The 14,424-nt window shown below is 41.1% G+C and overlaps 1 protein-coding gene across 6 annotated transcripts in view; it reads right to left on the bottom strand.

Moving 5' to 3' along the window:
- Positions 1-14,424, bottom strand: part of LOC148012511 (LRR receptor kinase SERK2-like) — a 129,985-nt gene that overhangs the window by 32,944 nt on the left and 82,617 nt on the right. For all 6 annotated transcript variants that reach the window (XM_087668774.1, XM_087668772.1, XM_087668773.1 and 3 more), the window contains 4 exons: positions 3,301-3,372; positions 2,867-2,932; positions 2,633-2,712; positions 2,385-2,528 (listed from right to left, as the gene is read on the bottom strand). In XM_087668774.1, coding sequence (XP_087524900.1) covers positions 2,385-2,528; positions 2,633-2,712; positions 2,867-2,932; positions 3,301-3,372 — 362 coding nt within the window. The remainder of the gene's footprint in view (positions 1-2,384; positions 2,529-2,632; positions 2,713-2,866; positions 2,933-3,300; positions 3,373-14,424) is intronic.

Below are 14,424 nucleotides of genomic sequence, written 5' to 3'. Positions count from 1 at the left end.
TGAGCATGATATCTTACATCTCCCTTTGCATTATCCCATGCATTGGCATTGTGTTCATGTAAACATGCATCTGTGCGTATTTATTTCTTTTCGGTCGTTTGGAGTGGTCGACTCTAGGATCCACCATAGGCCACTAGGAAGCCGACGTGCACCTTTTGTCTAATGCCCTATCCTCTCTAGGGTAATCACTTGGGCTCCCTTGATAAGATAACCATCGCCTCTGTAGTCTTAGTAGGCCACTGTGCAGCCGAGGCGCATTCTTTGTTTGATGCTCTAGCTGCTTTGGAGTGGGACGCCTTAGGGCAAAAGATAAACTAAGAAAGGGCTTGGCTGGTCTCAATTCTCGTGGTACCATTGTTGGACCTAAGAGGGGGTGTTGAGCTAAAAATGCATTAAGCTTTACTTAAACAGCCCAAAACATGCTTAATTAATGAAGAAACCTTATTTATTTAAAAGAATCATGATCCTAGAGAGTTTCTGTCGCATAAGCACAAATCCACTTGTGAGGGCCCAAACTTTCTATAAATATGTATGCTACCCTCCATTCAGCCCTTAGTCTCATTTTTGCAGATTTCAGGTGTTTTAGCCAAAGCTGTCCATTGCTGTCTCCATCAGTTGGCGCCTGATTTCCAACCCTCTTCACGCAGTTTGGAGCTGATTCCAGCCAGACGACTCCTATTTCTCTGCCAACCTGCTGCCGTATAGCCTGCCACATCATCATAGTCTTGCAATCAGCATTTTTAGCCTTTCTCTCTCCTGCAAGCTGTCCAACCTGCGTTTTTAGTGTTTCTCTCTCCTGCAATCTGAGTTTTTAGTCTTTCTCTCTCTTGCAAGCTATCCTGCCTTCGTTTTTAGTGGTTCTCTCACCTCCAGTCTACGTTTTAGTCTTTCTCTCTCCTGTAGGCTGTCCTACCTGCGTTTTAAAACTTTCTCTCTCCTCACTGCTATCTGCACCAGATCCATTTTCTCATTGCTACGTTTGCTGGTGTTCGACATCCGAAGGCTGCCTTGCTGCGATTCGTGATCTCTTTAGAGTACGACACACTCTCCAACTCATTACCCCCACCCTGATCCTTCAGATATAGGAGTTCGAGGTACAATATTCATTCACTGCATAGTGTATTTGTTGCATGAGCATCGTATATTGAGTAGTCATATTACTTCATTCATTCACTGTGTTCATTGTCTCTGAGTTACCCTAATCCTAATTGTGTTATTTTATCAGTCTGTGCTTTGTCGTACAGTTTTTGTTTATGTTTTTGTGTTAGGGCATTTCTTTACACCATCCTGTGCGAATCAACGTCGTCATCAACGATCGTGTCCTCTCACAATGGTCAGATGTACCAATCTGCCCCAACAACTTTGTCCTCTCTAGCCATGTTCTGACACGCTCTTTTTTTTAAAATGCATATCTGCCTTGCACCTACCAGTTGCCCTACTCTTGCCAATCGCCCTGCTCACATCTGCCATGTGCACATGGCTACCATCTACCTTGGACACTCCACGTCTCATCCTTGTGACTCTTTCTGCCAGCATTTTGTAAGAAGTTGAGCACATGCATTTGGGGCGTTTCAAATCTGAGATTGCTTTCTTCAAATTTCTTCATCAAATTTTGGCCTTTCTTCAATTTGAGCTTTCTCCATCGCATCTACCATTGGGATATCGAGATATGGTATCACAATTGAAAAATTCTCATGTGTTGGCTTTTCCATTCAGAAGACAAAGATTCACCACATGCTTATGCAAGAAGGCACATGGAGAGTTGTCTCCACTAATGAACCAGAGCACGTTCAGGGCAATGTACAACTTCATCAAGAATGGCTCGAGAAGAATGAAAGCGCACCCACCATTATCGGGCTCGGCATCTCTGACAACCTTTTTCATCATCTTGATCTTACACAGGCGCAATTGTTTAGTATCTCCTACAATCTTTCGGAGATTCTTAAGCAACATCTCGATTATTTAAGTCTTCTTGACCAACAATTGACCACTCTCAATAGCCGTCTAGATGATGATGACAAAATGGCTCTACTTCTTAATAGCCTCATGAAAGAAGCACAATTCTATGACATTGGCACAGTAAAGTTTGAAGATGTACATAAACTGTCAACAGAACTCATCACACCATGGCTAAAGCTTTGGGACGACAGTCTGGCAGATTGGCTCAAGGAACACCATCTCTGAAATAACTTAAATTCAAGTCAAAACAGATCTATTTTCTCTGATCCAAACCAAGCTAAGCTAATCTAGTGAAATATCTCAGGCATAAAATGAGTTTACTAAATATTGTTATTTACTTTAGGTCTTGAGAAGCCCTTCCCGTATTTGAGACTATTGAAACAGCAGCAAGACCTCTTAACAAGATGGGAAACTTCATTTCTTACCAGGAACATCATAAAATGCAGCATCAGCAATGAGGCGTCGGCGCTCCCTCTCACAACATATAATCACAAAAGCAGCTGCAGACATGAGCAAAACTGCACCAACCAATCCCCCAATAATCTTCCCCACATTTGATTTTGCGTTCTCTGCCACAGAAAAATCAACCATTCATATGATGATCTTTGTACACATGTCCTTGGTTCAATAGTGCTGATAGAGAAACGAAGAGCACTAGCCTAGAGTCAGATACTTTGTGTATTTCCAGATAAATCAGAAGACTGGCATGGTTGAAGGGCTCTCAGTCCACAAGTGAGATTGTTACCTGCAAAGCTGCAAGTATAACACATTCTTTCATCATTACCTTATGGTTATATGGTTTCTATTTCCTCAAAACTGTTCTTCACAACTGTGCAAAGGTAGGCTTACCTATCAAAACGAATCAACATATTTTCTTATACATGCAACTGCTATTGCACCCACTTACTCAAAACTCTGGAGCTTGAAAGCCCCAGCAGGGATCTGTCCTGTTAAATTGTTGAAAGAGAGGTTCCTGCATATTCTCTGAAGCATGTGAAACTCTGTATCCACTAGTTACCTTCTGAGGTATTAAAAAGCTACATATTATCACATCGACTATTGAAAAAGGATACGAGAAAGAAGAAGATGCTTCAGAGCATCTTGCTGCATACAGAGATGCATATTGTTGCTTAGTATTCAGATATGATGTAAACCGAAGGGATTGGAATTGTGAATTACAACCACCAGCACCAGAGAAACTAGGTTAAAAGCAAAAGTTGCCATTGCTGTTCTGCACAATTATTTCCACAATTGTTTCTGGATGTCGCCATGTAAGGGTCAAGTTGCTAAAGTGAACAATCATGAAAAGCAAGTTAAGAAGAGAGGTTTCAAGCTACGTACAAGCTCAGCAAGCTTGGGAGATTGACTATTGAATCTGGTATTCCTCCAGTTAGATGATTGTTATTCAACACCCTGCATGATGACACCACCTATACAATCAATATGATCATCTCAAAGCTGTTGAGACTCATTTTGCTCAACTTTAGTAACAAAAAACTTAATGTCCAGATTCAAGTAAAACTATAATAATATTACGAAATACTTTTGACTAAAATACAGATAATGTTGCAAAAGCACATCAAGTTGTACTTTGAAGTTTCATACAGTAGCAAGAGGAAGTGCATCCACTTCTGTAGCAGGATAAACTTATGCATCCGCTAAGTCATAAAAGTAAAATACATCAATGGACTTGAAATAGCTATATGCATGGTCAAGCTCATCACCTTTGGTCTTCTTTCCCTCCCAAAAAGACAAAAAACTTTCCATTATCCAAAAGAAAATTGGCCGAACAGTTACAAAGAATCAACACCAAAGACATTGTTGGAACTTGGTGCCCCCTCTAATAGCTACCTCAGATGACCCCATCCCTACTTGGTGCATGAGAGGGGGCCCTCTAAGATTGGGTAAGACCTCTCTGTTAGCATATATCCTTGTTCATGGCTGAGTCTGTGAATGTGATTCAGTGTGCTACAGCATCAATACATTTTTCTGATTATTTAGACATTTTATTTGGCTATTTATGATGGCTAATTTGGCATTTTAAGTTGGCTGACCAGCATTAAATGCTGGCCGCCGACCTGTTGCCATTTATGGCATTCTTTTGGCCTATTTATTCAGGCTTGTCCTCCACTCCCATCATTCATCACTCATTCACAGGTCCTTGCTGCAGAGAGGAGCTGGTGCCAATGCCTTCCCAACCAGTGACTCACATTCGTTTTGTACTGTCTCATGTCTTTGTATATGGATTCCATTTCCCAAGTCTTCTTCTGAGTTCTCTTCTTTTGCAAGGTTCTTCTTTTCTCTCGTGTTCAGCAGTCTATTTCAGCATCCGTATACGGTTCCATTGTTGCTTCCACTTCTGACATGGTATCAAATTGCAAGTTCTATGTTCCTACTGATGTTTTTTTATGCTGATTACAGGTCTGTAATACCTCTTTTGATCGGGCAACTTGCTGCTGATTGCTTCCAGCCTGTCTGCTGTCTACTACAGCCTACATTTACTGCCCACGAATTTGTGTTTTCGGCTTGCGTCAGCATTTAGCCCTGTTTCGTCAGTTTGCTGCATTTATTGCTTAATTCAGCCTATGTTTTGATTTTCTGACCTTGAGTGTTGGCTAAGAGACTATGTATCATTTTTGCTGTTTCAGGGATTTTTTGGATATATTTTTAACCCCTTGCAGTAGTCTCCCTTATCTTCTAATCAGATTTTGGTTTCCACTACATGTGAACTCTCATTTTGTGCAGTCTTTGCTCCTATCCTCTCTAGATGGCTCCTCCAGGCACTTCTAATGATGATAACTTACATGGTCCTGACTATCTAACTTGGAGTGATGTTATGCCTGGTTTATACAGAAGCAATTATGGTACATTGCTTGTGGAGCTATTCCATGTCCTTAGCGTACTTCTCCTTGCAGCAGTCTCCCTTATCTTCTAATCAGATTTTGGTTTCCACTACATGTGAACTCTCCTCTCTAGATTATGCTATTCTATGTGGAGCTATTCCATGTACTCAGTGTCCTCCCATTCCAAAAGATTTTGATGAGGATAACCATGAGGAAGCTGTGCTTACATGGATACAGATGATGCATGTGCTTGTCTTGCTCTACTTTGATGTACTTCTTTAGAAGTTCTACCAGCGATTACCTCTTGCAGGACATCTCCAAAAGTATGGTTGAAGCTTTAGATGTTATATGAGGTACTGTCCACCATGTATGCAGTGACACTTTATGGACAACTCCAACAAATGAAGCTTGAGCCTAAGGATACTATTCAATCATTTTCTCTCCATGTTACACAAGCACAAGACTAGCTTCAACACATTCAGTTTGCTATTCTAGATGCACATCTTGTGGGGATGGTCCTCTACAAGCTCCCCCCAAAGTTGATGAAGTGGCCAATGTTTTGAGGGCGTAAACATCCTCAACACCTATGAGCTTTACCCATATGTCCTCATGCTGCTTGAGCATAAGGCATCTTTGAGTCTACAGAGCCTGCTTCCATCTCATTATATAGGTTCTGGTGAGGCTCTTGTAGCTTCCGAGAGGGGTGATTGGAAGGAGGAGTCGAAGACCCAGTGTTATGAGGTGATTGTGGTAAGAAGGAACACTTAAGGAAGGATTGTAAAGAGTTAGCAACTTTGAGGAAGAAGAAGGAGATGAAGAAAAAGCAGGATCCGGACTCTTCTGCTAAGTCATCCTTTACCTCTAACTTTGATTCAGATCCTTCGGCCCAGGCGAACCATGGATAGACTCAACCATGAACTCACATGTTTGCTAACACCCTCTCTCAACGTGATTCACTGGGCTAGGGATCAAGACATTTTCCTGATCATTTAGGCATTTTATTTGGCTATTTATGATGGCTATTTTGGCATTTTATGATGGATAACCTACTACTATTTATGGCATTCTTTTGGCCTATTAATTCAAGCTACTTCTCCTTACTCCCATCATTCATCTATCATTCACAGGTCCTTACTGAAGAGAGGAGTCGGTGCCAATGCCTTCACACCCAGTGACTCACATTGGTTCTATGTTGTCTCACCTCTTTGTATATGGATTCCATTTTCGAAGTCTTCTTCTAAGTTCTCTTCTTTTGCAGTATTCTTATTTTCTCTCTTGTGTTCAGCAGTCTACTTTAGGATTTGTATATGCTTCCATTGTTGCATCCACTTTTGACACTCTCTTCCCATAACCTTCCATCCTAAATAATGCATGAACCACAATCTAGACACAGAGTAGCATCCCTCAAACTCATACAAGCCCAGGGACTATCTAGATAAGAGAATCAAAAGTAGAAAAATCCCTCAAGCTTATGTGGATGACCCTAAGCCACCAAATGTAATCACTACCATACATGGTGGAAAGAGTGCTTTGCTGTCCCCCTACATTTCTGGAACAGACCTGCTCATTTTCTCCCTCATACAGAATTGGTACAGCCTCTAGAGTCCATCCTCCATGCAATTATCTCCATCCTCCAACCAAGTCAATTGGTGCAACCAGCTCTGCTGCAAACATGTTGCTTTGTTCTGATTTTGTAGTGCAATCAAAGGATAATTTGTAAGCACTATCATAGTGACATAGAGTATGATGTAATGTAAGAAAGTTCATGCACTATACTATTACATATGATGAGCATGTTGAGGTAAAAATGCATTATGCTAATTAGCTCTTTAAAACAGCCCCAAAACATGTAAATGACCCAAAGTTTCATTAAGCGGTGCATAGTCCTAGAGAGTGTCTATGTCCTATAAGCAAACCCTTATTTGGAAGGGTCCACTCATCTATAAATTTATAGGCTGCCAACCATTCAATCTCATCCCTTGTCTTGCAGGTTTCAACCATCAGCACTCCCTCCAATGGCTGTCCAGCCCATCATGACTGCTGCCACATCATCATTGGCCCTTGGCACCCTGCCCATTGTTGCTACCCTATTGTCCAGCCTCTTCCTGAACATCGCACAACGTGCATTTATTGCAATGCAAGCTCAATCTGTATCAAGTCTTCCTCTAACAACTGTAGCCCAATCTCCCACTGCTGCCAGTGATCAGCTACCATCATCTTTAGATGGTTATGTTTCTGCATTTATGACTTCCAACCCCAAAGATTGCTAGTCTAGTTGAGGGGTGTTAGGTTTACCTTCCTCATCCAATTCATAGTGGTTCTCTGCACCATACAAAGACTAACATCAAGCTCCTCTTTCTCTATCATCAACATCCATGGTTGACAAGGGATTCTTATCCTTGATTGGTATTCTACAGGTTTCGGCATTTGTCTTTAACATCAACCTCTCTTTCTTCTTGAACCTCCCCTTTGCATTGCATGATCATCATCTTTGTAAAAGGACACTTGGGCAAGTGAACAATTTCCCCAGAAGGGAGACTATCCAAGTGGCACCTTATAGCATACACATTCTCATCATGTAGTATTACTCTTTGCATCTCATTATACAGAGCACTCCTGAGCAGATACCAAATTTTTTCCACCAACAGTTTCTTTTATCCCCTTACCACCGCACCTCTCTACTTGTATACCCTTGTACTTCATCATTGACACCCACGAGTGGTTGGGATAGCTGGTATATTTTGTGATGTGGTGGATCTAACCATCCCTTTTATTCTCCTCTAGGGGCATAGAGAACTCAATAGGATGAAAACTATGATTTAAAATCATCCAAAGAAAACCAAACAAAAATTTCAACGTGATTCCATCAACCTTTGCTGGTTGGAAATCCCTCCACTCCTAGCATTCCATGTATCACATACCTTGTACAAAGAGTTTTACCATTGTGGGCTATGGTTGTACATAAGCACTGCAAGCCATGGGGAGTTTTTGCTTCTATTAATCTTTGCACAAGTCTTGGAACTGCAAGTGCACTTATTGGCTCCTCTAGATGGATTGAACTACTCCTTCCTATAGATTTGTATATTTTGATGGGTGGTTTGAGGCATAGGTGGTGGAGGTCATCCATAACCAAGTGACATAGCATGTATCCTAATGGTTGGGAGGTGCAGGCTTGAGCTGCTCCCAAAGCAATGGCCTAAACATAAGACAGATTAACTAGAGGTCTGCTGTAGAGTTCCCTCACCTTGGCATTCCTTTATGCACCACATAATCATGGCACCCCCCTTACACATGATCAAGTGGCCACTCACCCAGGTCATTCCACACTGCACGTTGACAAAAGCCTATTTGATAGCTTGGCTGATGAAGGTACATTCCATGAGGCGAACATCACCCCCTTACTATGCCCACAAGCTAGTATAAGGGAGTGGAGCTCCCCTTTTAAACCAACCCCGAGCATCACTACGTGGCCCCTAGGTCCCCCTCTTGTTTGTCTTCAACCATGTATAACTCGAGCTTGTTCAACAAACCCTAGAGCTTCACCATGAGGATTATCTAGTATTGAGCTAAAATAAGCATTACATGCTAAATTAGCCTCTTAAATAGCTCCACAACTGCTTAATAAATGAAAACCCTAAATTGATGTGCGGTTTCAAAGAGTTTAAAATAGTGCATGGTACGAGGTTCCAAAACTTTCTATAAATAGGTAGGTTGCCTCCATTCAGCCCAATCTCGTTTTGCAGGTTTTAGGCCCTCTTGCTTTGTTGCCCACACCTTGTTCACACAGGACATCTCAGCCAAAGCTGCCCGACATTGTCTATACCCTTTCGACATCTATTTACAGCCTCCACACATTCTTCACCCTCCATTTGCTGCCAACAAAGCAACATGTCCTATTGCTGTGTTTGCTGCATCCAACTGCCGCCCTCTTGCCCATGATCACATGGAGGCTGTGTTTGTTACAGTTCTGCGGCTGCCATGCTGCCCCTATGCTCTCCCCCACCTCCTACTGCTAGAGGCTGTGTTTTTCTCTCTTTTGCCTATCCCCCGACAACCATCCAACATCACTATTTGCTGCATTTGCTGATGTTTGACCTCTTGGAGGCAGCCTGGCTGCATTTCAGGATCTGTGATGAGTATTACACACTCTCCCGCTCATCAACTCTACCTCGGTCCTCGAGACACCAAAGTTTGGGGTACACCTTTCATTCCCTGCATGGCTTTTTTGCTACATGAGCATTGTATATTCAGTATTCATTCATTTATTTCAAATCTTCACTATGTTTATTGTCTTTGAGTTACCCTGACCCTAATCATGGTTGTCACGTCCGATGGCATCCGATTAGAACAGTCCGATGCTAGTATGGTACTAATCAGACTAATAAATCTTGGACCTACGTCCAATGTTATGTTCGATGAAAGAAAAAATACATATAATTTTAAGTCTATGCTTAATGTTTGGACTTAAAAGTTAAAACATAAACTTAGAGATTCAAGTCAAAAGTGCAAAAGAGAGTTAAAACAAGACTCGAGAGTGTACTATGTAGAATGAATAATGAAACTAACAACTTTATTATGAGCCAGATGTGCAATCTCATACAAAAAGTGTACAAAAATGGATTGAGATAAAAGCCATCATCCATGGCTCAATCCGAATCAAGATACATGATTACTATAGGTGCTCATATCACTCTTGACATCGAAGGAGGAAGCATTCTCGTCACCGCTTGAGGAGCCATCACCCTCCTCACAAAATCACCCTCACTAATGACATTACCCTCATCATCATACTCGGGCTCTCTAAGCTCTAGGTGAGTATGTCCTCCAGGGCCGAACTAGGAGTACTTCTTGAGCCACTCCCATGCCTCGTGTAGCATCTAAGGGCCCCACAAGCATCACGGGCAGCCAATGTAGATGTCGAAGTGCAAGTTTCATTGCTACCAGCGCGAGGATAAATAACAACACCGGCACAATGTGCATGAGTATGAGAGACCCGCCGGTCTATCTCCTCGAGCTCCAAGTAAAGCTCCCTAAAGATTTGCTCCTCCTCCAAGTCTCTCTTGCGAGTCACACTTTTAAGTGTACTAGCGGAGAGCTTAAGTGAATCCAGATTTATCTATACATTTAAATAATAAAGAACTGAGATTAAACAAATGAAACTTCTCTAAATATATTTCATAATCTATGAATAAAGTTACAAACTAAAAAGTAGAAAAATTAGATATACGATACATGTCTTACCATAGACATCTCATGCATATTGCGTAGCATGTGTAAATTGAAGCGACAATAAATTAGTTGCTCGATATATCCTGTGCTAAGCTTGTTACGAATTTTGGTGTGCACGAGGGAATAGGCGGACCAATTCCTCTCACATGCACCTGACGAATAATCTAAATCATGTGAAGAAAAAGTAAGCTTAATCTTTAAACTTACAAGTTGTAAGTTGTAACTAGAATTAAATGAAAAAAGAGAAAAGATTTTCAAACATAGACAAGAATGCGTAAGGCCACTCTTTGGAGATGAGGCAATTGGTAGTCAAGTAACTCCCACCAAAAAAAGGACTTCACCAATAATTCCGACTTCCAACAAATGGTAGATGCAAAAGCCATGCCCCTTTGATTTCTATAATTAATGAGCTCCTGGAGGAAGGTGCCATGGTGCTCTTCCGCCAAAACCTTTGGATGAAAGGCATCACGATCGGCAAGGACATTGGCATCCATAAAGAGAGAGGGTTTTTGGAAGGCGGGGATGCAAGAGTGCCGCAAACCCATGTTTGGGTCACTTCATCCACTCCCATCTTTTCTTTGTCAAAAAGAGAATGTCATCTCTTTTGGGGGCGGTATCCAAGATATCACTAAAGTAGGTGTAAGATGATAGAGATTCGATACAATATAAAATAGAATTTGAAAAGAAAGAGTGTGAGAGTTAAGACAATATGAAATATAGATTCTAAAACAAAAAAGAAGCATGAATCATTTAAAAAATAAAAAATAAAAACAATACCATGAAAAAGAGGCCTCCCTATCTAAGATGGTCGATGATTATATCTCCTCCATCGCATCTGCTACCATAAGATGATAGAGGAGGCCAATAGTAGCTCCCTACATGTCTATCATACGAAGCACCTTGTAGATGGGAGTGACAGTAATGATAACACCCCTCACATCCATCCAAAATTCCTCCTTTAAGCAAAGCCTTTGAACGGCCTTTGCTTCCACTTGACTTGATATGGACTCCCCTTCAAGCCATTCCTTAAACTCATCTGACACAACCGTTTTTTGTAGCTTATTGCAAACATCATAGAGATGCTCGAGAAGAAGGCGCATGGCTGTAAACCAAGTCTTCAAGGGCTTCTTTAACTCCAAGTCCAAGTATGAGCGATAAATCACAAGAACACAGACCTTGTAGTTGACAAAGCCAACGATTGTGCAAGCATCATCGACAATCCTCGCCACTCACTCCAACTTACCTCTATCTTCCATAAGAAGATCTAGACAATATGTAGCGCATGGTGTCCATACTATGGACGGAAACCCGGCCTCAACTTTCCGCCCATAGATGCACAATTCGAGGCGTTGACTGTGACAACTTGCACCACATTTTGCGGCCCAACCTACAAGATTATACACGATGAAATTAGAATAAATTTGGGAGATCAAAATAATAAATTTGAAAATAATGGATTTAGAAGAATTACCTCAATGATGGTTTATCGTATTTGCCGATACATGAACGAGACCGTGGTTCTCCTTTCCCTTATGCCCGCATCCACCGCTCGTAGCAAGTATGTGTCAACTAGACAAGAGATGAGGATGTTAATGATCCCCGTTTTTTTGCAGTTGCTCCATTCATCGAATAGGATAGAGCATCCATACTTTGGCCAGTCGGCACGCACGGGCCCAAGGAACTTATCAATTCTCTCTCTCTCCTCATCCAGTTTCTTCGTACGCATGCCATTGTATGTGACACCATACCATCTCTTGCATGGACGACCAACGGCGGCAATGGCTTTCACCATCCCCTTACATCAATCCACTTTGAGAATATGGAAAGAGAGATTGCACTCAATTATGCTACATACTGATGGGATAAAGACCCAGTAAACTCCGTGTATAGTACCTGTACATTGTACATGTGAACGCACCTTTTGTGTGCCCTAAGTATAAATACATTTTATTCTTTGTGTACCAACACATTATTGGTACACTCTAATCATCTCATACTTCCACTCTGCTCATACTCTCTCCAGCCATCACACTCATATACTCACTTCTACTCGACCTCAATCACTCTCTGTTGTGTCCCCCTCTTGGTCCAACAATTGGTATCAAATTTTCCTCTAATCTTCTCATTACCACTTGTCTTTAACGGAAGTTCACACGGTAGAAGCACAGATCATAAATCTGAAAAGAATTCGAGCCAAAAATTTGGGGCTTTTAGCAGATTTAATCTCATCTAGGCCGTCAATGACTTTCGAGTTAGAAATTGCAGACACCCAAATTAATTTGGGGATTTTGCCAAATTAGTTAAAATTTTGTCCCTTTGAGCAAAATTTCCTAACAATGGATCCCAAAAATTTAGGCTTTTCATGTATTGGCAAAGCTTTACTCAGCTAGGTCAGATTGATTAACATTAATGCAATTTTGGACTTGAAATTTTAAGAATTTGCGCAGAATTTGGTAAATTTCTGCATTTTTCCCCGTGTGGTGGCTAGTTATGTACAAAACAGCAAAAATTTACTTTTGGTTGAGAAAAAACAACAGTGTATTTTGCTGGTTCAGCTTCTGCTTCCACAAATTAGTGCATTTACTCCTGTGTTTGTGATAAAATGGCTACAACTTCTTCCAATTTAGACATCAAGAGTTTGATGGAGATTAAACAGTTTGATGGTCATGGATTTGACCTTTGGAAAGACCGTATGCAAGGCATTTTGTTCCTAAAGGATTGTGAGGATGCTTTGCAGGAAGATAAACCCGCACTAATGTCTAATGCAAATGGGGCCAGAGTGAATAAAAAGGATGTGGCTTAGATAAAGATGGGTGTCACTGATGACATTTTGACAGACATTAAGGGTTTAGATACAGGTTATGCAATATGGGAGAAGCTGAAAACTACTTATGAGACCACCACACCTGTTAATCACGTGCATTTAATGCGCAAGTTAGTGAATATGCGACTGGATGGGTCAAAGCTTGCAGTTGAGCACTTGAGTGCATTTATAGGGATTCTAAATCAGCTCAAAGATGCAAACTTAGACTTTAATGATAAGTTGAGGGCGATCTTTTTTATCATGACACTGCTTGACTCTTGGGAGACCTTGGTGGTTTCATTCAGCAATAACCCCAATCTCTCATATGATGGGGTGAGGGGTTCTATCTTGAATGAAGAAATTAGACGTGTGTCTAGTGGAGAAGGCAGCAACTCGGCTTACAATGTAAGAGGCAGGGCTGAAAAGAAAAATGCAAATGCAAGACACATAAACAGGAGCAAGAGCAATGGAAAGGATAAGAGTGACATTACTTGCTATCACTATGGTCGGAAGGGCCACAAGAAACCTGATTGCAGGAGATAAAAAGAAGAAGGAAGAAAAGACAAATGCATCGCACACAACCAAAGGCAAAGAGAAGGCCAATGTGGCCTCTAGCGTAGTCATAGAAGAGCTTTCAGATACAGAGGCTGATGTATTATGTGCAATTGATTATGATACCTTTGTACGTCACATGCAGGATATGCAGACTACCAAGGCTGATGTGATTGATGCACTCTTGTCAGTTGATGATGGTGTCACTCAGACTTGGATTGTAGACTTCGATGCCTCTTTCCATGTAACTCCTTGCTTGGAGTGTTTTGCTATGTTCAATGCAGGCAGTTATGGAAAGGTGTATCTTGGAAATAACCATCCTTGTAGCATTGATGGGATTGGCACAATACATTTGTCTTTAGACAATGGTCAAAAGCTTGTATTGAAAGATGTCAGATATGTGTCTGGCATTAAAAAGAGTTTACCATTTGTTGGTCAGCTTGACTTGCATGGTTACACCACACTGTTTGGTAGTGGTTTGTGGAAAGTGAAAAAGGGTTCCATGCTGATTGCAAAAGAAACCAAGAAGGGCGCTTTGTATTGTTTGCACTGTAAAGCCTTGAATGGCAAGTTTCTTGCCGTTGCTGAAATTTGCAGCCACTTTGAGTTATGGCATAAGAAATTAGGCCATATGAGCCAAAAAGGACTTGATGTCCTTACCTCTCCGAAGAGGATTGATGGAAAAGGCTCTAAACTTGATTTTTGTAATGTGTGTCAGTTTGGAAAGCAAATAAAAAATTCATTTTACTCTAGTGTCTCACGTAAGTCCAATGTCTTGGACTTAGTGCATTCTGATGTATGTAGTATGCTCGTGAAATTGTTGAGTAGTGTTGCATATTTTGTCTCCTTTATTGATGACTATTCCAAGAAGATCTAGGTGTATTTGTTGAAAAAGAAAAGTGACGTATTTGCCGTTTTTTAAAACTTTTCATGCATTTGGGACGATTCTGACAGGTAGAAAGCTGAAATGCTTGAGAACTGATAATAGGGGTGAGTTCACATAGACTGAATTTAAGTCCTTTTGTGACTTGCATGGTA

Source organism: Lygodium microphyllum, chromosome 27 (genome assembly GCF_053477565.2).
Source record: "Lygodium microphyllum isolate KBCC chromosome 27, Lygodium_microphyllum_v1.1.10, whole genome shotgun sequence".
Taxonomy (NCBI): domain Eukaryota; kingdom Viridiplantae; phylum Streptophyta; class Polypodiopsida; order Schizaeales; family Lygodiaceae; genus Lygodium; species Lygodium microphyllum.
This window is presented reverse-complemented; position numbering and strand designations above follow the sequence as displayed.